The 22,247-nt window shown below is 44.0% G+C and overlaps 1 protein-coding gene and 1 non-coding gene across 3 annotated transcripts in view; both read right to left on the bottom strand.

Moving 5' to 3' along the window:
* Window positions 1-2,363: 2,363 nt before the first annotated feature.
* LOC100083721 (gamma-aminobutyric acid receptor subunit beta-4) overlaps window positions 2,364-22,247 on the bottom strand; it is a 131,603-nt gene continuing 111,719 nt past the window's right edge. Inside the window, exons 5-9 of one of the 2 annotated variants that reach the window (XM_029067648.2) lie at window positions 13,295-13,377; window positions 10,647-10,784; window positions 6,395-6,547; window positions 4,067-4,323; window positions 2,364-2,911 (exon numbers count right to left, since the gene is read on the bottom strand). In XM_029067648.2, the coding sequence (XP_028923481.1) occupies window positions 2,531-2,911; window positions 4,067-4,323; window positions 6,395-6,547; window positions 10,647-10,784; window positions 13,295-13,377 (1,012 nt within the window). In that variant the 3' untranslated portion in view covers window positions 2,364-2,530. The remainder of the gene's footprint in view (window positions 2,912-4,066; window positions 4,324-6,394; window positions 6,548-10,646; window positions 10,785-13,294; window positions 13,378-22,247) is intronic. The other variant, XM_029067649.2, reaches the window with a different exon arrangement.
* On the bottom strand, window positions 17,041-17,178 carry LOC114813043. The gene has a single exon (XR_003760654.1). It is a non-coding gene; the product is annotated as a small nucleolar RNA SNORA7 (small nucleolar RNA).

Genomic DNA, 22,247 nt, shown 5'->3' with positions numbered 1-22,247 from the left:
TCAGTAAATGAGATCTTTGTTCAGCTCCAAGTCTGACCTTACCCAGCAGCAAGCATCACTATGGATGCTCTGAAGTTTAGTTTTTTGAGCCGCATCACCTGCCCTGTGAAAAATGTCTCTTTGTTTTCACCGGCATTTTACACTGAAAGTGAATATGTTCTACTGTATACGACATAGGCTGAGAAAGAAAATAACGAAGAAAGGGGACAGATAGACTACAGAAAGAGCATAGGAGCTTAAAGAGTTTAGAAACTTTCCCTCTGGTTTTCAAATCAACTCTAGGGGGGGTAGGGAGGGGGAGGGGAAACATGTTTCCTTTTGCCTTGTGTGCTTTGTGGGGAGCTCAGTTGTCAGGGAATTTTCCCTTCTGATATATGCCATGCTTTGCTCTCCTAGAGTTACAAAGCATTGTAGCTAGCAGTGAGAGATCAAAAAACAGAAGATGTTTTGGCCTTTTTCAGTTCTACATTTATCCTCCTCTTTTACTTCCCCTGAAGTACTGCTAAACTAGGCAGGAGACCACAACTCCTATACAAGAACAATGCAGATGGTTTTCAGCCCTGCCTAAGACTTCTAAATCTTGGGTGGAATCGGAGTCACGCAAAATGAATGTAAAAGGCTAGAGCAGTTTTTTTCAAGACAATAAGAGCTAAGATTTTAGATAAGGCAAGACCTGGCAAGAGAAAAATCTCCAGACCCCAGGGGATTCGTGCCTACCAACCCTCTTATAGTCAACTCTCCCAAGTGCTTAGTACCGTATTCTGCACACAGTAAGTGCTCAATAAATGCCATTGAATAACTTGAAAACTTCCAAAGCAAGTGACATTGGATTTCCACACTACTTTCTCAAGGCATCAGGAAGGCCAATATTGTCTATGAGTGTCTTTCCGGGAAATCTGCAAGGACTAGCACTTAGCCTCGGGTAAGGCTGCAGACCCGACTGCCACCCTTCAAACTTGAGTCACGACTCATCTGTCTTCAACAAAGGCCGCAGGATATTCCCAGTCTCAACTGGACCCTCCCACCTGCCTGTCTCCAGCAGAGAACTGATCGACTCTCTCACATTCCACTACCCAGAAGTCTAGAGATTCAAATGATGAACACGCAGAAAGCTCCTTGTCTGACAAAAAGACACAAAAAGGAGGAAGAGGAGGTGGAAAGGGATGTTCTCCTATAGCTGATTTTTTTTTTAACTTCCAACCAGAAGGTGCCGATGCAATAGGGAGATGCCTGCCCCCTCACACTGCCCCATGGAGTTAATTTAAGGATCCATGCTGTTAAATCCAGCATAGTCAAAATACTGACTTAGACGGTGTCTTGTCTTGACTGGGCCCTCCTCCCCTCCCTCTGTTCTCACTGTCATTTTAGTCTTCTCACTAAAGCCAGGCAGCCAATGTATCATGAAGCTGAAACAGTTACAACAGACCCTGCTATTCCCCTCTAAAGGCTCCTAGTTAGCCATCACGTGTTCTCCTCCTAGAAAAGACATTACAAAACCCCCCTCCCGACCCCTGCCCCAGAAAACGTGCTCACACACTCACACATATCTCGCTCACACAGGCACACACACACACACGCGCACACACTCACAGGAAAAAACAACACACAAACTCCTGAAAGTGGAAAAAGGCAACTTGCAAATGTGCCTTCATTTTTGATATGCACCCCCATCACCCTGGTTCCCCAGCACTCCCTCCCTCCCCTGACACCCCACCAAGAGAAGTGCCAGCATCCCTCCCAACCCAACCCAACTTTTCCAATAAAATAGCCTCAACTGTTGTTTCGCTTGTCTTTTTTGTTGAAAAGATCCCTTTTTTTCACTCAAATTATAAGCAGGAAAAGAGAAAGACCATAACTCATGCGAAGTGGAAATGGAACTCTTTGTCCCATTGGGGTTATCCAGGAATAAGAGAGAGTGAGCGAAAGAGAAAGTGAGAGAGAGAAAGAGAACCAGGGGAATGAAAGAGTGGGAGAATGAGAGAGCAAGAGAAAATGGTATATAGAGAGAGAGAGTAAGGGAGGACAGAGACAGAGTAACAGAGATCAGAAAGTATGCAATGACAGTGAAATGGAGGAGGCCGTGGTGCAGAAGAGGCTCAGTCAATGGAAATCGATCCCTCCCTCTTATCCCCTGTAGCCCCAACTCTCCAAATGGTTCGCACAGTTTTCAAAAAATTGTTTTGTTTTGTCAGTTTGTTTCTTGTCTTTTACAACAGTGAAAGTCTTCCAGCAAGGAATCAACATCAAGGAGCCCCCCACCCCCCGCACCCCATCCCCACTCCCAACCCCAGGCCCTCCCCAACTCCACAAACCCTCCCTTCCACCCGGACCCTTCCCCTCCCACTCCCTCCCCATCCCACCCACCATTCCGTGTTTGCAATGTGCTGAAAAGAGAAGAGAATTTGAGAACCGAACCAATGAACCAAATAACAAACAAACAAAAAAGAACGCAAACCAAAAAAGGACCACAGCACTCTTGTGTCGCCATTGTCCGAGTGTCTTTTCCTATTCCTCCTGGAGTCTGCGGGTGTCAATTGACATAGTACAACCAGTAAACGAGGTTGAAGAATCCAAAGGTGATAGGGAAAATGATCCGGGACCACTTGTCAATGGTGCTGACGTCAGTCAGGTCCGGGATTTTGAGCTTCAGCTTAGAGGACCGCCGGCGGAGGCGGCAGTTGGCACGGTTACGGGCAGCAGCGGTGTGATGGGCCATTGGGGCATGGCGATCTAATGTGGCGTGCTGGCCGAAGCCATCCCGGGAAGCCAGGGGCTTGCGGAACTGGATTCCTGAGCTGTCGAAGGACATGACGGAGTTCCGGGAGTCGCTGACGCCAGCCACCATGTCCGTAGACATCAACTCGTTGTTCATCTCCAAGGTGCTCAGAAGGATGTTGCCGTAGGGGTCCACCTACAGTAAAAGAACCGAGGGATACAGGGGTTCTTGAAAAAAAAAGGAGGACTTGGGATGGTTTTCCAGCTGCGAAGGAGACTGGTCCCTGCGTACTGCAGGGAACTCGAGAAGGACTTACTTCTCCTTGTCACCAAGCAATATAGGAATGTTCCTTAGGAGTGTTCATGGGCTATTACTAAGCTTTATACATTCATTTAAAAAAAACACAAACCCTTGCTCAATTTCTAGATATATGGGTTTTTTTAATATATCTATTTCGGGGGCGGGGGGGGGGGAGGTTAGAATGGAGACACTAAATTTAATTTTTCCTCCGAAAGAGAGTAATAATATTTTTATAGCAGTGTTTGTTAAGCACTTACTATTTGCCAGACATTGTGGTAAACATTGAGGTAGATATAATCAAATCAGAAACAGTTTCTGTCCTTCATCAGGCTCATAGTAGCATCATGTCTTGCTTCCTTCTTATTTTCCTTGGAAATAGGAACTCCAAATCAGAAGCCATTTAGGTAAAAGGTCCTGATTGAGAGGTGTAGTTTAATCCTTTAGTCTTGACTTCGATAAAGGTAGGGAGCTACTAAAGTTTTCTTTTACTCTAGGAAAAGACACTAGTCAGTCAATTCTATTTACTGAGCGCTTACTTTGTGCAAAACACTGTACTAAGCACTTGGGAGAGTACAGTATAACCATAAACAGACACATTCCCTACCCATCACAAGCTCGCAGTCTAGGGATGAGCTTATACCATAGGTGTCCAGAGGAATTATTATTATTATCATAATCATCATCAACATCATCATTGTATTTGTTAAGTACTTACTATGCGTCAAGCATTGTTCTAATCGCTGGGTTAGATACAAGTTGACCCCATCCCTGTCTCAATGGGGCTCGCAGTTTAAGATGGAGGGAAAAGAGGCATTGAATCATCACTTTACCGATGAGGAAATTGAGGCACAGAGAAGTTAAGTAACTTGCCCAAGATCACACAGCAGATAATTGGAAGGGTTGAAATTAGAACCCAGGTCCTCTGACTCCCAGCCTCATGCTCTTTCCACTTGGCCACCCTGCTCCCAATCTTGGGAAGGAAGGGAAGGAATATGGAGTTACTACTGTTGAATCATTTTTCTCAAGCTAACAGGAAGGAGAAAGACAAACCTGCTCTCTCACCCTCTTGTCTTCATAGCGATGGCGTTCATTGTTGGCTTTATTGATGCGTTCATTCTGCTTCTTCTGCTGCCGAGGGCCCCGTCCAAAAAAGATGTAGTTGACAAAGGCATATTCCAGCAAGGCCAAGAACACGAAGACAAAACAGCCCATGAGATACACGTCGATAGCTTTGACGTACGGGATCTTTGGGAGGGTCTCCCGCAAATGAGTGTTGATGGTGGTCATGGTAAGGACAGTAGTCACTCCTGCAAACAACGAGGCATAGATCTTGTTCAAAGAATTGAAGGGTTCGATTTTACTCTGACCTTCCTGCCCTGCCCAGTTGGGGATAGCTAAAATGATAGTTCTTGCTCCAGCTACAACAATCAATCGATAGCATTTACATGTGCAGAGAACTGTCCTAAGTGCTTTTTATGGTATTTTTTTAAAGTGTAATATGTGTTTACTTTTCTAAGGTCTGGGATAGATACAAGTTAAACAGATTGGACATAGTCCTTGTTCCGCATGGGATTTACAGTCTAACTAGGATGGAGAACAGATACTTAATCCCCATTTTACAGATATGGAAACTGAGCACAGAGAAGTTAAGCAAGTTGCCCATGGTCACATAGAAAGCAATCGGCAGAGCCGGGATTGGTGCTTGAGAGATTATAATAGAATTGGTAGAGTTGATCCCTGCCCATGTGGAATTTACAGTCTAGGGTGCAACCAAAGATGCTGTCAAGAGTGTTGGAGATAGTGTCTAGTGGTGTCATCTAGTGCAAGGACTAAACTGGAATTTTGTGAAACTCTGGATGTGCAAAAAAATCCAGCAAATTTGGACCTGAATTACTTGCCTAATTTTGAGAGCAAGTGATTGTGATTATCAAAGGGGAGGGGGAGAGTGGATTCAAATATCTCCAAGGATCTCTTAGCCATACTGGTTTGTAAAGGAGTATAAGTACAAGTGCAGAAATTATGACATTTCTGAATTAGTTGTATTTGTTGAGTATTTGTTGAGTTCCCACTGGGTGTAATGCACTGTGCCCATGAGAGATGGTTGGAGGGTAGAAAGCAAACTGGATTTCCACTTATGGAAACAGTCCCCCAGGGGAAGAGCTCAAAGAGGCTATTTTACCTTCTCTACCTTCCTCAGATGCATGGCTGCTGAGGTAAAGGAGAGATCAGGAAACACCCTCAGAGACCTGGAAGGGACTCCATGTCTGCTATTTGTGAAAGGATGAAACCCTGTCACTCTAAACCTCTATTTTATCCCTTTTTGCCTGCAAAGAATAGAAATAAGTCCCCCACCTGAAATTTTCCCTGCTGTTTTAAGTTCCAAACAGAATCTGCAAAGTTTGACCTACAGCCTTCGGCAAACATCACAAACATTTACATGTGGAAATAAACATTGGGATAATTTTCTGGGGATCAAATACTGTAACTCATAAAGGACTTTATTTTAAAATTCAAAGTTGTCACTTCAATCTCTAAGGAGACTGGAACCTGAGACTCATTTGGCTTAGAAAAAAATTATTTCTGTGGTGAGGCTGGGGACTCTTTAACCTGTAAGATCAGTCAGAATCTTTCGAGGATGGTTTACTCGTACCCTTGCCTGGAAGAAGAGAGATAGGGAAATGGCTTCTTGAGCTTCCATCTATTGAGGGGATTCTCCAGTTTTCTGTTGCAAATTGCTGGGAACCCAATTTGGCATGCACTCACTCAGCACTTACTTTCTACCAATGACGTGCTGGGGGTCGTCCCCCTTGGGGTAGGGAATGGAGGTCCCTGAATAATTATTGCCACAGATTTCCAAACTTGACCTTATAAAGTCCCAGAGCAGTCAAAACTAAGCATCTCTTTACCTATGCAGGGAATGCCAACTTGATTGTCAGATGGCACAGTCAATCTCCAAAACCTTGGGAATTTCAGTCTTCTATGGTACCAGGGCAAACTTTATGGGGCCTAGCTTTGCTGGGACATTCACCAGCCGTGTTTTTATTGCTTCTGTCTGACTAAACCACCATATGCACTAGAAATGTGTCTACCAACTCTATTACACTGTGCTCTCCCAAATGCTAGTACAGTGGTCTGCACACCGAAAACACTCCTTAAATACCACTGATGGATTGATCTTTGGGTTTAACTCCATGCCCAAATCAACCACCCATTCTGCCCATAAGGGGTTTCCCTCATATATGGACCAGGCTTCATGACTTCCTGGAATTTGTTTGGAAATGTGATCATCCACTATCCAAATGTCTATTTCTCTGATTTTCAGCACTACAGGGAAGCAACCCTTAGAGAACTTTGAGGGTCTATAAGTGAGAAACTTACCCAGAGCCACTCTGGCAGCAGAGGCATCATAGTTGATCCAGAAGGACACCCAGGATAGGATAGTGATGAGAATAGAAGGCATATAGGTCTGAAGGATGAAGTAGCCAATGTTCCTCTTGATCCGGAAACTCAATGACAAGCGCAAATATGAACCTAGGAGCCAGAAACCAAACATGGGCTTTATCTAACAGTCTAAGGCAAGGTTATTAGGGGCAGAAACATTTCAGAGGGAAGGATAGTTATTATTATTATTAGTAGTAATGTTGTTATTATTATAATGGTATTTGTCAAGAGATTACTATGTGTCAAGCACTGTTCAAAACATTGGATAGGTACAAGTTTAGCAGGTTGGACACAGTCACTGGCCCTCATGGGGCTCACTGTCTAAGTAGGAGGGAGAGCAGGTGTTTAATCCCTATTGGACAGTTGAGGAAATGGAGGCAGAGAAAAATTAAGTGACGACCCATGTCAGGAGACAAGTAACTGGAAGAACCAGGATTAGACACAGATCTTCTGACTCCCAGGCCAGAGTGGAAGAGCTATAGCTAGGTTTACCTTTTATTATTAATAATACTTACTGTGCTAATTGTTAAGCACTTATTGTGTGCCAAGTTGCCCTACTAAGCACTGGAGGAGATACAAGATAATCAAGTTGGACACATTCCCTGTCCCACAATAGGCTCTCAATCTAAAGGGGGCGGAGAGCAGGTAATCTTCATTTTACAGATGAGGAAACTGAGTCACAGAGATATTAAGTGACTTGTCCAAGGTCACACTGCAGGCAAGTGGCAGAGCTGGGATTAGAAGCCAGGCCTTCTGTCTCCCAGGCCCATTTTCTTTCCATGAGGCCAGCTGTTACTACTGCTGCTCTGAATTATCTGTCCCTATAATAGCTACCCTGAATCACCATCATGAGAAGATTCCCATCTGAGATTTCAGCCATATTGTATATTAAACGCTGCCCTGAAAATCCCATTGCTCACAGAGCAATCTGAATCCAAATCAATGGAGCTCCATGATATATCTAGAGTGCATGAATGACTTAACTGGCTTCCTCAGAAGTGGAGTTTGATTACAATGGAAGAGGAATGGACTCTTTCTTTTGGACTTTTTGTATTTGGTAGTAGGAAGAAATTCTTTAGAACACATCACCTAAAAACGCATTTGGGTGATCATATTTATTAGAGCGAAAGAAACACTGGAAATAAGTTGCCCGGAGGCTTTGAAAGGAAAAGTTTGGGAAAAAGATATCTCCCTAAAATTTTCATTCCAAAGAAAGCTACCTCTTAGTGTATCTTTTTTTGATACATCAAACTCTGGCCAGTTAGTGTCTCTTCTTAGCCCATCAGGGTTAAAAAGCTTTCTCACTCCCTGCCTTCTCTGATACTTCCACTCTCTGAGGCAGAAATCTTAAAAGTTTGTAAGTTTGAATTATAATATCCATAGAGATTTTAGAATGATTACTGCACTTGAAAAAGCATTTCTTATAATCCAATAAATATGGTGCATTTCTAACCTTCCTAGCCACCCTTCTTACTTTTACCCTTCTCTCCTTTCTGTTCCTCTTATATTCCAAGTCCTACACTCTTCTCATGCAGGGACTTGGGTCAATCAATCAGCGAGTATTTACTGACTGCTTATTATGTGCAGAGCATTGTACTAAACACTTGAGAAAGCACAATACAACAGAGTTGGTAGGAGCAAACCCTGCTCACAAGGAGTTTATGATCCAGCAGAAAAAGGCAGACAAAAAAATATTTCCACTATGGATCTTTTTCCTTTGAAGAGTCTTGTAATCTTTTAATGACCAAATGGGCATATCACCTCCACTTACTGCCCCACAGAGCAGCGAAATGGATAGCAATCATCTTTTTTTTTTTTCACCTAGCATGAACATCTCACTACAGATGCCAGATGGGTCATCTCCCCCATTAGAATGGAAGATTAAGTGACAACTCTCACACTTGTCACCTTCTTGAGGGCAGGGATTATATGTCTACCAACTCTATTGTAATGTGCCCTTCCAACTGCTCAGGGTCAAAGAAGCAGCATGGCTCAGTGGAAAGAGCAAGGGCTTGGGAGTCAGAGGTCATGGGTTTGTATCCCTGCTCTGCCACTTGTCAGCTGTGTGACTTTGGGCAAGTCACTTAACTTCTGTGTGCCTCAGTTACCTCATCTGTAAAAAATGGGGATTTAGACTGTGAACCTCACGTGGGACAACCTGATTCCCCTGTATCTACCCCAGCGGTTAGAACAGTGCTCTGCACATAGTAAGCATTTAACAAATACCAACATTATTATTATTATTTGAACACAGGGCTCTTTGAACACAGTGAGCACCAAATAAATACCATCAATTGGTCTACTGAAGCAGGATAATCCTTGGGATGGACTTGTGAATTGACTCGATTCACCACAGAGAGGTAGGAACACCAAATCCTTGATTTATTTGTAATTGTGAGTCAGCCATGGCTTCCCCTGCCTCATCCCATCCATATGTAATGCTACCCTAACTCTCATGCTGGATAATCACTCATTTACTTATTTATTCAATCATATTTATTGACTGCTTACTGTATGCAGAGCACTGTACTAAGCACTTGGGAGAGTACAATACAACAATAATCACCACCTAAACTCCCAGGAAGTACCAGCAAGTGAAATCCCAGAAATCCCAGCATGAACCAGCAAGCCTTGTAGCACAAGGAAAACTGACCATGGCCTCTTTTTTATGGTATTTGTTAAGCTCTTACTAAGTGTCAGCTACTGTACTAAATGATGGGGTAGGTAAAAGCTAATTAAGTTGGACAACGTCCATGTCTCATGTGAGGCTCACAATCTCAATCCCCGTTTTACGGATGAGGGAACTAAGGCACAGAGAAGTGAAGTGGCTTGCCCAAGGTCACACAATAGACAAGTGAAGGAGCTGGGATTAGAACCCAGGTCCTTCTGACTCCCAGACCCAAGCTGTAGCTACTGGGTAACACTGTTTCCCTCTCTGCCTAGCAGAACTCTTCAGAGGAGCACTCTGGGTCTCTAACTGGGCTAGGGGGTGGGTGGACTAAAAGAAGGGGCCATTGGCCAGGTTGGGACTATACTAGTCCTGGATCTGATCCCATAAACAGAAACAAAGAAGAGGAAGGAGACTCTCAAACTGTTAATGCAGCACTCAGTTACCTAACTCAGCTTCTAGTAGCTTTTTTGCTGCTGCCGCCTTTGTGGACTACCTGGGCAGATGGTATCTTGATCCAAGTGCATGTTTTTTTTTTTTTCCTGGGAGTTGTACGATGAGCCTTTAAGGAATAGGAGGAGGCTAAGTTTGCAGTGGGTGTGTCTAGGGGTGGCTCTCCAAGGAATGGTCCCCTCGTGAGACTAGAATTGGGTGTTTGTTTTTCTGTGCAGGCACTGCAAAGATCAAGACTGATACGAAGCCTTAGATGTAGCAACAGGGGATGGGACTGGAGAGCAGCAGAAGAGGAGATTGCTGAGAGAGTTTCTAAAATTAGGTTCTGAGGAAAGAATTGTTTCAAAGAAGTAAAATGGGTGAGGAGAAATTGACTGTGGAGGGATGGGGGGAATTAGAAGAATTGAGAAAGAACTGATGGGGTTGACAATGAAAAAGAGAGAATGGGGAAAATAGAGAGAGATGGGCTACTAAGTTTCTGAGGCCCCACATCAGGGATTGGGTCCAAACTGGTTCCAGCTGGTTATCTTGTATCTACCCCAGTGCTTAGTACAGTGCTTAGCACCTAGTGCGTGCTTAACAAAGTCCATAATTATTAAAGTAGGAAGGAGGGCAGGAAAGAAAGAAATAAGAAAAGATAGAGGTAATCCATCAATGGTATTGAGTGCTTACTGTGGCAGAGTACTGTACTAAGCGCTTGGGAGAGTATAATACAACATTGTTGGTAAACATGTTCCCTGCCCAATGTGAGCTTACAGTGTAGAGGAGCAATAGAACAGAGACTTCTAGGGAAAGGCATAACGGGACTGGCAGGAAATGAAGAAAGTCAGAAAAGGAGAAATAAAGATTGTGGAAATGGAAGGCAATGAAGACAACCATTCTCCATTCTAAATGGGTAGGAAAGGCCAAGTAGATGGGGAGAATGTGGTGTCATAACCCTTTAAACCAGAAAGCTGGGGTGATATGTGGGTGCTGTCACCCCCTTTGCTTCATGAGATGTCACAGAACTTAATGTCCTTCACTTCAGATAGGGGAGAAATGGTGCTTCTGTTGGGCAGTCAGGCCTACCTGTGGTGAAGACCACCTCTCGGGTAACCAGCCTCTGCTCAATAATCGTGAACTGCGGCAGCTCCAGCACCTCGATCCCAGTCACGGCAGAGTCGTTACCTTGCCAGAAGAACACGATGTCGTCAATCGTGTAGCCATCTGGAGGGAGGGAAGAGGCAGGAGAAGGTTCAGAGGATCAGTCGCAGAGTCAACATTGTTGACTTCATCCTTGTCCCTCCAAGGTGTCGCCTGAGGAGCCAAAGGTCAAACCTTCTTCCCCCTTTCTGAGTTCCCCACTGGGAAGTGAGGCTGAGAGGCTGCTTGGGGACTGCTCGGGGAATGCTGGTGGGCATTAGTTACCGCGGCAGGCCAGCAGGGGGAACTCACTGTCAGGTTTTAGTGGGCCCCACCTAAACAGAGCCGGCTTGGGGCTTTGAAGTTTCTCAGGGGTAAAACAATGCATGGGAAACAGTCTTATCACAACTCCCTAGACCCTTCGAACCACATTTCCCATTGGTTTAAAAGCTGAGCATCTCAAAATGCAAAGGAACCCATTGAGAAGTGCACCACCCCTCCTTAATAGTTGTCTCTTGGGACTCATTCCTCTAGATCTGGCACCGACAAGGTCCTTTTTTTCAGGAGACTCCAAGGTTTACTGGCTCAAATTCCACCCTGAAGAGATCCAGAAGAGAATATCCTTCCTAATCATTGGAACAGTTGGGTTGAGGAAACTGTTGGGCTTCTTTTCATTCAGGATTTCTTTCCATGGATCATCTTTAAAAGGGACACCAGGGTCCTGGCTTATGAGACCCCAAAGAGGTTTCGTTGGACTACTGGAGCTTTCACAGTAAGAGGAGAGTAAGGACAAGAGGAAGTCAGGATGAGTGGCAAAGGAACCCTAAACAAACCCTGGGCATGGCTATATTTCTATTTTCATCCATGGTGTTGGCATTATGACAAAAGCTAACCCAACATGTGTTTGGCGTGTAACTTCTTGGAAGTGGCTGTTTGTACTACCACTACTGGCCATGTGTAGATTTTATCAATATTGTTTGATGATCTATCCCAGATCTGCATAACTCCTCACTAGGGGCTATTCTGGAGCTCAGGACTTCCTGGATCCAGGTCACAGGGCTCCCTACATACCCCATACCCATCAAGACTCCCCAGATATCCTGGATCTATCTCTTGGAAGTCAAAGGGAACCTCATCTTTGGGAATTCAAGAAGCTGCCAATAGGGTTTATCCGAGAAGACAGAGCATCCTCGCTTGGAAAGAGACGTTGAGGTCATTGAATCCAGTCCCCTGCTTCCAGACCCATAAACCATATAAGGTGTCACCTCTGTAGCCTATCCTTAAAAAGCCTGATGAATCAGAATTCTAACATGGTCCAAACTGGGAAGGAGTTGCTCTCTGGTGATTAGATGCCTGTATTTTTTGTTTACTCTTCACTGCTTAGAGAGGAAAGGAATCACTACCATCATCCAAGCCTTAACAACCTCTTCAGTCCATCTTTTCAGTAACAACACCAGTTCTCTCGCACTCCCTCTGTGGGTTCTGAAGCATCGGGGAATAACAACACCAGTTCTCTCGCACTCCCTCTGCGGGTTCTGAAGCATCGGGGAACTAATCAATCCCAGGATTCAGTGCTCTGGTCCAGCCAACAGGACCACTTCTCAGAGCAAAGGGGACGGATCAAACTGATCTGTGTAGATTTCAAATTGGCTAAGTGGAAAAAAGATAAAAATGTTAAGAAGATAGATTTTGCTTTTCGACTTCTAAGTGGGACTTAAATATAATGGAGAGTGTAGGAAAAAAAAGGAAATGATTACAAATTGCCCAAGAACGCAGCATTAAAAGCAAAACCACAGGGCAGGGAATTGTGGGTAGTTTCCTATCTACTGTTCTCTTTGTCGTAAACTAGTCTCGAAATAACCAAGAGGTGCCAACTATGACATCAGTCATTAATGCCTGCAGTATCTCATTTACATTCCAATTCCCATCATGCTGTGCCCCACTATTTGTTATCCACCCTAGCCCTTCAGGAATGTAACCAGTATGTGTCAAGTGAATACTTCTAAGTGGGGCCGTGAGTTTTTTTGACTGTGGCTTTATTGAAGACAACTATATATCATCTCCCCCATTATCAGAGTTACAGACACTCACTGAGTGTGGGTGTCCTGCATTACTCTGAAAAGTCAATGAAAAGATAATATCATGGAAAGCAATTTCGTTTTTGTCTGTTGGTTGGGTCTTAAGGGCTAAATGTCCATTTGATATCATTTCATGTGAGGCTGGGAAGGTGTGACTGGGGAGACATTTTTCCATGAGTTGGCTGTGGCACGTGTAGAGAGAAAGCAAAATAAAGCGGTGTGGTAATCAAATCAGTCTGTGTGGACCAAAGTATGCATGAGTATTACACTGCAGTAGCAGACCACATGAGCATGGGGTGATAAAGTACCCATCTCTGGTCCTGGCAATTCAAAACAGAAAACTTGAACTTGCAGAGATCCTCAGGAATGCCATTTTAAAATAGTAGCATGAGGAGATTCCCTCCATCCCATCCCCACCCCAATTTCCTTTCCTCTTATTGCTACATACAGAGCACAGAGAAGGGGAAGACAAAGACAGGGAGGAGTAATATGGGGGAAGAAGGGAGAAATACGCACAACTTTCAATTTCTAATGTGCAATTCTGCTGGTCCAGAGGGTATCTTCGCAGATCCATCATGCAAGCTGCTGTGGTGGTGATTCTGAACAGGAAAAAAAATTAAAAGAAGACATGAAAGTCAGACAGCATGAGGGGCTGCTGTTTCCATGGTAACTTGGGAGCGATGATGAGAGTTGGGGTGGGGGGGGACCTGAATGCCGTTCAACCTCAACTGCCTGGCTTAAATCTTTTGTGACTCACTTCAACTGGGCTGGCTGGATATTTTTTTTCTTTCATGAGGAGGGTGGTGAGTGGAGGATGATGAGCTGAGGGAAGGGGACAGAGCGTTCTGATTATATATCTATCTGCCCGTCTACCTGTCTGTCTGTCCTCCTGCCTGCCTGTTTGTCTGTCTCTGAGACAAAGAAGTACCAGTAGCTTTGGCAGGATTCTGAAAATGAGAGATAAACAGAGATGTTTGTCTTAGTGAAAGACCTATCAAATCCATTAAAGAGAAAATGTGTGATGATGAAACTGCAGTGCTTCAGGAAATGAAGAAGAGTTTATATAGGGGATTCATATATGCATATGTTCATGCATATGTGCAGCTTTGCGTTCCTGAAATATAAGTGTGTATGTACACACCCACATGCACACATGAACCCAGGGATGATTGCACAAAAACCCTAAACTATTGTATATATGCATATGTGTATTCGGGATAAATGGGTTTGAAAGTTAGGATGTATGCGAAAATGTACCAAATGTGTGGATGTCCAAGAATTGATTATGCAAAAGTGTAGGCTATGTAGTAAAAGTACGTGTGTGTATGTTTAAGTTTGTGATGTAGATATATGGATGCTATATGCTTTGTGGGGTAGGAGTGTGTTCAGTATTTGGACAGATAGAGCAAAAGCAGGTTGATAGAATACTCTATAGACTACAATACTGTATATGAGTGGGTGGAGAATAGAGAAAGACATACACTTGCTGGGCAGAGAGGCTGGGGGAAAGGTTAGAAAAAATGCAGACTTATATAACTAGTCCAAAAACACAGTCCTGTTACTCTGTCCTGTCCCACAAAATCCTCTAAAAATTCCAACTCTATCCATTCAACCTCCTTTAATGCGGTTTCTATTTTATACAGTGTTTTGGTATTCAGAGTTTCTTCTTCTTCAATTAGCCATTCGCAAAGCGTTAATCAACCAACACATTTCGTATGATGCATGGATGACCAGTGGACTGTTAACCAAAAAGCTTTGTTATTCTCTGAGCCCCATGGCACGGAAATGGGGAGAACGAGAGAAAAGAGAGTGGGCTGGAGAAAGAGGGAGAGAGAACAAAAGGAAATGGATGAGCAAAGTGGCAGAGACCGAGATTGAGAAAAAAAATCAGAGCAAAAAAACTGTAAAGGTGGGAGGGTGGGAGACAGAGGAGATCTTACAGACAGCCAGTGTGAGCTAGCAAGCGAGGGCCTAGCTGAGCTACTGTCTCTTTAAGAAATACTTGCAGGCTAAATTTATCTCTCTGCTGTCTGTGAAGACTGTTTGTAGGAGATGAAGCCTTGAGGAGAGCCTTTGCCACTGCCTGCCGTGCTAAAAATAGACCCAGAGAGACGGAGGGAATTTATATATATCCTCGCTGGGTCTAGATACAACATGCAAACTGCCCTTTATCTGAAAGGGGTAGGGGGACTCGGCCTGAACGTGGCATTTACCGTGTTACAGGAGAGGGCTGAACAAAGGAGGAACCAAATTCTCCCACACTAAAAAATTTATGGCTAATGATGGCTTTGTCTTCTCCCCCTTCTTTTTCCAGCCTGAATCTAAGTTATCTCCTGCCCCTGGCCTGGGCAACAAGGCCAATAATTGGCATGACTCTCCTCCTTCAGGGGGAGGGTATGAGGAGTTAAGATGTCACCCAAGGATGGGCACAGGCAATTCTTGAGGAGCATGGATTGCCCCAGAATCCTGGGGCCAGTTGGCAAACTCCAAGGCGCATGTGTGAGTGTCTCAGGGCCACACAGACTGGCCTCCTGTATATATTATAGGACACCCGTGGGAAAAACTATCTCCCAACACCGGATCCTATTTCCCCTAAAGTGTGAAATGCAAAAATGTATTAAACAGGAATTTTCCAGCCCATTTGCAAGACCCCGAGGGCTGGAAGTCTCCCACAGCGCTGTCCCAGGAGATTTCTCTTTCTTGTCAGCTTGGTGGGCAAACCTTCCCAGGTTACACAGTGAGGGGGATATGTGTGTGTGTGTGTGTGTGTGTGTGTGTGTCTGTTTTGGACAGATGAGGGAGGTGGAAAGGATGTCTTCCAGGCACACCTCTCTGGCGGCACAGCAACACAGAGCTGACTTGTAGATCCAGGGGGAAGGAGGAGGGGTGTCCTCAAAGGCTGGTTTCAAATGCCAAACACTGAGGAAAGTGACTGGGGAGAGGGAATGGTGAGGAAAGCAGATGTGGCTTTTTTTTTTTGACCTCTCATCCAGTCTTTCCCAGGCTGACAGTCCCAGTCAAAGGTGGTGAGCATATTGTCTTCAGAGGACCCTTTAGGGTGCTGGATCTGATCCCAGGGGTCTTCAGTGATTTAGGATGGAAGTGTCTGATCCCAGTAGTTGAGGTTGGGGTTTCAAGCAACAGCTTGGATAATATTAAGCCAGACTCATAATTAGCGTAGACAGAACCATGGCTGCTTAGTTTGCCACTGTTTCTGGCGTTTTGACTCTATAAGTAAGAAATGTGGTATTTGTTGAGTGCCTTCCATGTGCCAAGCACTGTGCTAAGCACTAGGATAGATACAAATCAGTCAGATCAGACACAGTCCCTGTTCCACAAGAGGCTCAGACTTTAAGGGGAAGGGAATATAGGTAACACACCCATTTTACAGATGATGACACTGAGGGACAGAGAAGTTAAAACAAGACTAGAACTAAGTTCATCTGACTCCCCCATCCTGGGCTCTGTCCACTGCTTCTCTATCAGTAGCCAAAAGAAGGGCTTGCCATGGGCATATCCTCCATGAGAGGTGGTATAGTGAGAATAATGAAGATAAAGTGAAATAACTGATGTGAAAGCTATCTGAAAAACTAAAAGGATGATTCAAAAACCAAGACATAATGTAGTATAAGATATATAATATTTTTATCTACATATCTATATCTATATAAAGCCCTACCTTTTGTGCCTAAAGAACCTAACACCACATAGAGAAGCAATGTGGTTTAGTGGAAAGAGCATGGGCTTGGGAGTCAGAGGACATGAGTTCTAATCCCACTTCTGCCACTTGTCTGCTGTATGACCTTGGGCAAGTCACTTAACTTCTCTGCGTCTCAGTTTCCTCATCTGTAAAATGGGGATTAAGACTGTGAGCCCCACATGGGATAACCCAATTGCCTTGTCTCTACCCCAGCACTTGGAACAGTGCTTGGCACATAGTAAGCACTTAACAAATAACATAGTTATTATTATTTATCTCTTTTTTAATGGTATTTGTTAAGTGCTTACTGTGAGCCAGACATTTTACTAAGCACTGGGGCTTGTCTTGTTCTATGCTGTCGAGTCATCTCCGACCCATAGGGCCTCCATGGACACATCTCTCCCAGAATGACCCACCTGGAAATCTTCTGGTAGTGTATCCATAGAGTTTTCTCGGTATAAATATGGACATGGTTTACCATTGCCTCCTTCCATGCAGTAAATTTGAGTGTCTGCCCTCGACTCTCTCCCATGCTGCTGCTCCCCTGCCCAGGTGAGTTTTTACTTGCGGCAGATTGCCTTCCACTTGCTAGCCACTGCCCAAGCTAGAAATGGAATGGGTATGCCTGTGCTTGACTCTCCCTCCTGTAGCAGAGACTGGTGGAGTACTGGAAACTCTCCAGGTGTGATCCTGAAAGGGGAAGCACTGGTCAGATACAAGCTAATCAGGTCGGATACAGTCCATGTCCCACATAGGACTCACAGTCTTTATACCCATTTTACAGACGCAGTAACTGAGGTGCAGAGAAGTGAAGTGACTTGACCAAGAGCACACAGCAGACAAGTGGCAGAGCTGGGATTAGAATGCAGATCCAGTGACTTCCTGGCCCGGGCTCTTTCCACTGGGACACCCTGCTTCATGGGCATAGAGGGTATTATTCACTTAATCGGATCCAGGAAAGCTCTTTTCTAGTTTTAGTAGTTGTTTCATCTTGGACATGTCACTAAACCTCTTTGGGTCTCAGGTTTCTCAATTTGTGAAGTTGGAATAATCACATTTGCCCATACAAACCTCCCAGGGATGCTATAAAGGGAGGAGACGGGTAAGTGGTATTGCTTTGAGCCCATTTCAGGTCCATATTAATCTAAGTTACTAACATCCAGAAGGGCAGTTTCTAGACCTGAGAGAATGATTATGGCATGGAGGAAAATGGCAAGTGTAGGTGGGAAAAGGATTGAAACAATGCAAGTGGAACAAGGAGACTTTAAGACTACAAGCAAGACCATTACCGGGTCAGACCAATGGTCATTCAGAACAGAATTTGCTCACCAGTGGCAACAACGGGATGCCAGGAGGGTAAGTGTAATGACTTCCTTCGTTGACATCTACCAGGTCGAAGCCATTGAATGTTTCCAGTCTGCTTTCTATATTGTCTGTAGTTTTACATAGCTGTTTAGAAGCAGTTGTGGCCTAATGGAAAGAGCCTGTGTCTGGGACTCAGATGACCTCAGTTCTAACCCTGGCACTTCCAATTGCTTGCTGTGTGATCTTGGAGTCACTTAACCTCCTTGTACCTCAGTTTCATCAAATTTTCTCCTGCTTAGACTGTGAGTCCCATGTAGGTCAGGTCTGTATTGGGTACAACCTGATTAACTGTATCTTCTCCAGAGTTTAAAACAGAGCTTGACACATGGTAAGTACTTAATAAGCACCATTATTAATTATTATTTTCATCATCATCATCATCATTATTATTATGACTACTACTCTCACTGACCAGGAGCCTCATCTTTACCAACAGTTTCCTGATGAGCAATCCCACCTTTTGTCTGAGTGATGTTAACAGTAATAATAATGATAATTATGGTATTTGTTAAGCACTTAACCATGTGCCAGTCACTGCACTAAGCACTGGGATACAAGATAATCAGGTTGGACAGAGTCCATGTCCCACATGGAACTCACAGCCTTAAACCCCCATTTTACAGATAAGGTAACTGAGGCACAGAGAAGTTAAATGAGTTGCCTAAGGTCACACAGCAGACAGGTGGCAGAGCCGGGATTAAAACCCAGGTCCTTCTGACTCCCAGGCCCATGCTCTAATAATAATAATAATTATAGTATTTGTTAAGTGCTTATTTATTGCTAGTGTTCTTGTCTGTCTGTCTCCTCCAATTAGACTGTAAGCCCATCAAAGGGCAGGGACTGCCTCTATCTGCTACCGATTTCTACATTCCAAGCACTTAGTACAGTGCTCTGCACATAGTAAGCGCTCAATAAAGACTATTGAATGAATGAATGAATGAAAAAGCACTGTTCTAAGCCTTGAGGTAGATACTAGGTAATCAGGTTAGACACAATCTCTACCCACTAGGCCATGCTGCTTCAGTTCCAAGACATTTCTCCCATCCTTTGCTGCCTAGAGCGTGTGTTGGGGGTATGGGAAAAATCATGAGATTGCACGGTTTAGTAAGTAACTTGACAACTGGGCAGACTTAAAGGAGCACACACTTCCAGACTGTCAAGTCCCCTCTGGCGTGTTTTGGAATAGAAAAGAGAGTTTCAGAATAGAAACTAAAATCCTGAAATGTGGGCATCAAAATATGGGAGTCAAAATTAGAATGCTGGAACTGAAATTAGAATGCTGGGATTGAAATGAGAAAGAATGCCAGAATGGAAACTGGAAATGCAGGAATCCAATTGAGAATGCTGGAAGCCGTGACTCACTGCTTAGTGTTTAGCCAGTCAAGAACACCTGGCCCTTCAGACACCCCTGCCCCATGCCCTTGACGTCCAAGTCTATCTGTCAATCATTAGTATTCACTGAGCACCGGCTATGTTCAGAGCAATGTACTAAATGCTTGGGAGAGCACAATTTAGTTAGAAGGCATGAATCAGACCTGTTTTAGCACCATGAATCAGACCTGTTTTAGCACTGATAAATTTATTACACCCTCCTTAGAACTCATCTATACATTTATCCTCAGTTTTTTTTTTTTGGTTGTCTCTATTTTAAATACTTTTATGTTTTTCTTAATCATTTAATGAATGGTTTTTACTGAGCACTTATTGTGCAGAGAATATACTAAGTGCTTGGGAAGGTACAGTACAATAGAATCAATAGACATATTTCCAGCAGCATGGCTTAATGGAAAGAGCACTGGCTTGGGAGTCAGAGGTCAGGGGTTCTAATCCCTGCTCTGCCACTTGTCAGCTTGTGTGACTTTGGGTAAGTCACTTCACTTCTCTGTGCCTCAGTTACCTCATCTGTAAAAGGGGGATTAAAACTGTGAGCCCCACGTGGGACAATCTGATAACCATGTATCTACCCCATTGCTTAGAACAGTGCTTGGCACATAATAAGTGCTCATCTATTAATTAGTTTACAGTCTAGAATGGGGAGACAGTAAAATGAATTATGGATATATACGTAAGTGCTGAGGGGCTGACGGTAGGGTGAATATCAAGTGCTTAAAGGGTACAAATCCACATGCAAGGACAACACAGAAGGGAGAGGGAGTAGGGAAATGAGGACTTAATTGGGGAAAGCTTCTTGGAGAACATGATTTTATTAAGACTTTGAAGGTCGGGAGAGTGATGGTCTGTCAGATATGAAGAGGAATGGAGTCCCAGGCCAGAGGCAGGATATAGATGAGGTTTTGGCATTGAGGTAGATGAGCTCGTGGTACTGTGAGTAGGTTGGATCATGGTAGAGTGAAATGAGTGTAGTGGGCTGTAGTAGGAAATAAGTGAGGTAAGATAGGAGGGGAAGGTGATTGAAAGTTTTAAAGCCAATGTTTCTGTTCAATACTGAGGAGGATGGGCAATCACTGGAGGTTCTTAAGGAGTGGGGAGACATGAACTGAATAGCTTTGTAGGAAAATGATCCAGGCAGCAGAGTGAAGTGTTGGCTGAAGTGGAGAGACAGTTGGCAGCAAGGTCAGCATGTAGGCTGATGCTGTAATCAAGGTGTGAGAGGGAAAGCACTCAGATCAGTGGAGTAGCAATTTGGTTGGAGAGGACAGGGTGGATTTTACTGATATTGTGAAGGTAGGACCCACAAGATTTGGTGACAGATTGGTAGAGAGACAGAATATGGGAATTGAATAAGAGAGAAAAGTTGAGGATAACACCAAGGTTATGGGCTTGTGAGACAGGGAGGTGGTGCGAGAAGCAGCGTGGCTCAGTGGAAAGAGCACGGGCTTTGGAGTCAGGGCTCATGAGTTCGAATCCCAGCTCTGCCACTTGTCAGCTGTGTGACTGTGGGCAAGTCACTTCACTTCTCTGTGCCTCAGTTCCCTCATCTGTAAAATGGGGATTAAGACTGTGAGCCCCACGTGGGACAACCTGATTCCCCTGTGTCTACCCCAGCGCTTAGAACAGTGCTCGGCACATAGTAAGCGCTTAACAAATACCAACATTATTATTATTATTATTACAGTGATGGGAAAGTCAGGGTTGCTGGGAAGATGTGGAGCTCTGTTTTGGACATGTTGAGTCTGAGATTTTGGTAGGACATCCAAGTAGAGATGCCCTTAAGGCAGGAGAAAATATGAGACTCCAGAGTAGAGAGATCAAGGTTGGAGATTTGATTTTTGAATCATCTCCATAGAGATGGCAGTTGAAACCTTGGGAGTGAATGAGTTCTCCAAGTGAGTGGGTGTAAATGGAGAATAGAAGGGCACTCAGAACTGAGCACTGAGGGATTTCCACAGTTCTGAGATGGGAGACAGAGAAGGAGACCATAAAAGAGACTGAGAATGAGTGGCCAGAGGGATAGGAAGAGAACAAGAAGAGAACAGTGTCAGATTCATGGACTTTACATTCATCCTCTACTCATAACCTTTGATCCTCATTCCTTTCAAAAAATTGGCTCCCACAACCATTCTGACGTGACTGAATATCCCTCCTCCCTAAGAACTGCTTTGTTCCTTTAGGAATTCTCCTGTGCACTAGGTAACTAGAATCCAGCAAACTCCTTCTGTATTGTAAACTCGTTGTGGGCAGGGAAAGTGCCTGGCAATTCTGCAATATTATTCTCTCCCAAGAGCTTAGTTCAGTGCTCTGCACATAGTAAGCACTCAAAAAATACCACTCATTGACTGGTTGCCTGATTTGGAATAAAGCTGAAATGGACCTAAAATGATACAGTTTCTTGGAATCCTTTTTCCATAACAAGGAATACATTCCTTCAGTGGTCCATTTGAGTCCCAGATGTACCACCTTGTCTACCCAAGCTTCCTCAAACTAATAATCCAGAACACTTAACTTGAATTCCTTTCCACACTATTCAAAATGGCTCCAGAGGGGAGAGGAATGAAGATGTCTCTTCGCTCATTTGTTGTTAGCCCAATGTGTTTATCTGAGCACCTAGATAGCCTGGTGCTAGACACCATCAAAATAAATGGAGAGAAGAGATAAAGATGGAGAAAATTAATCTCACTAGAATCAGCGGCAGACAGAACACTCTGCCGCCAGCAGGGAAGATAAAAGGGGAAAAGGAAGAAGGGGAGAAAAAATTCCAGAAGGGGTGTCACACTGCCTCCCCCACGTCGATGCTTCCAGATTGGATCGAACGTTAAAAATATATTCAATATTTAAGGGGTGCGAAATTTAGAGGGATTGCTGGGATTTCGCAGATGCCTTGTTCAGTATTCTGCAAACCTCACATTCATTTATGTAAGGTGTTTTTTGTTTCTTAACAAAACAGGCTTTTTTTCAAAAAGCGTATCTACCTCTTGCTGACTGAAGTAAACTCTTCCAACTATA

The sequence above is a fragment of the Ornithorhynchus anatinus genome, chromosome 6, assembly GCF_004115215.2.
Source record: "Ornithorhynchus anatinus isolate Pmale09 chromosome 6, mOrnAna1.pri.v4, whole genome shotgun sequence".
Taxonomy (NCBI): Eukaryota; Metazoa; Chordata; class Mammalia; order Monotremata; family Ornithorhynchidae; genus Ornithorhynchus; species Ornithorhynchus anatinus.
Note: the sequence above shows the minus strand (reverse complement) of the source record. Positions and strands in the feature narration are given on the sequence as shown.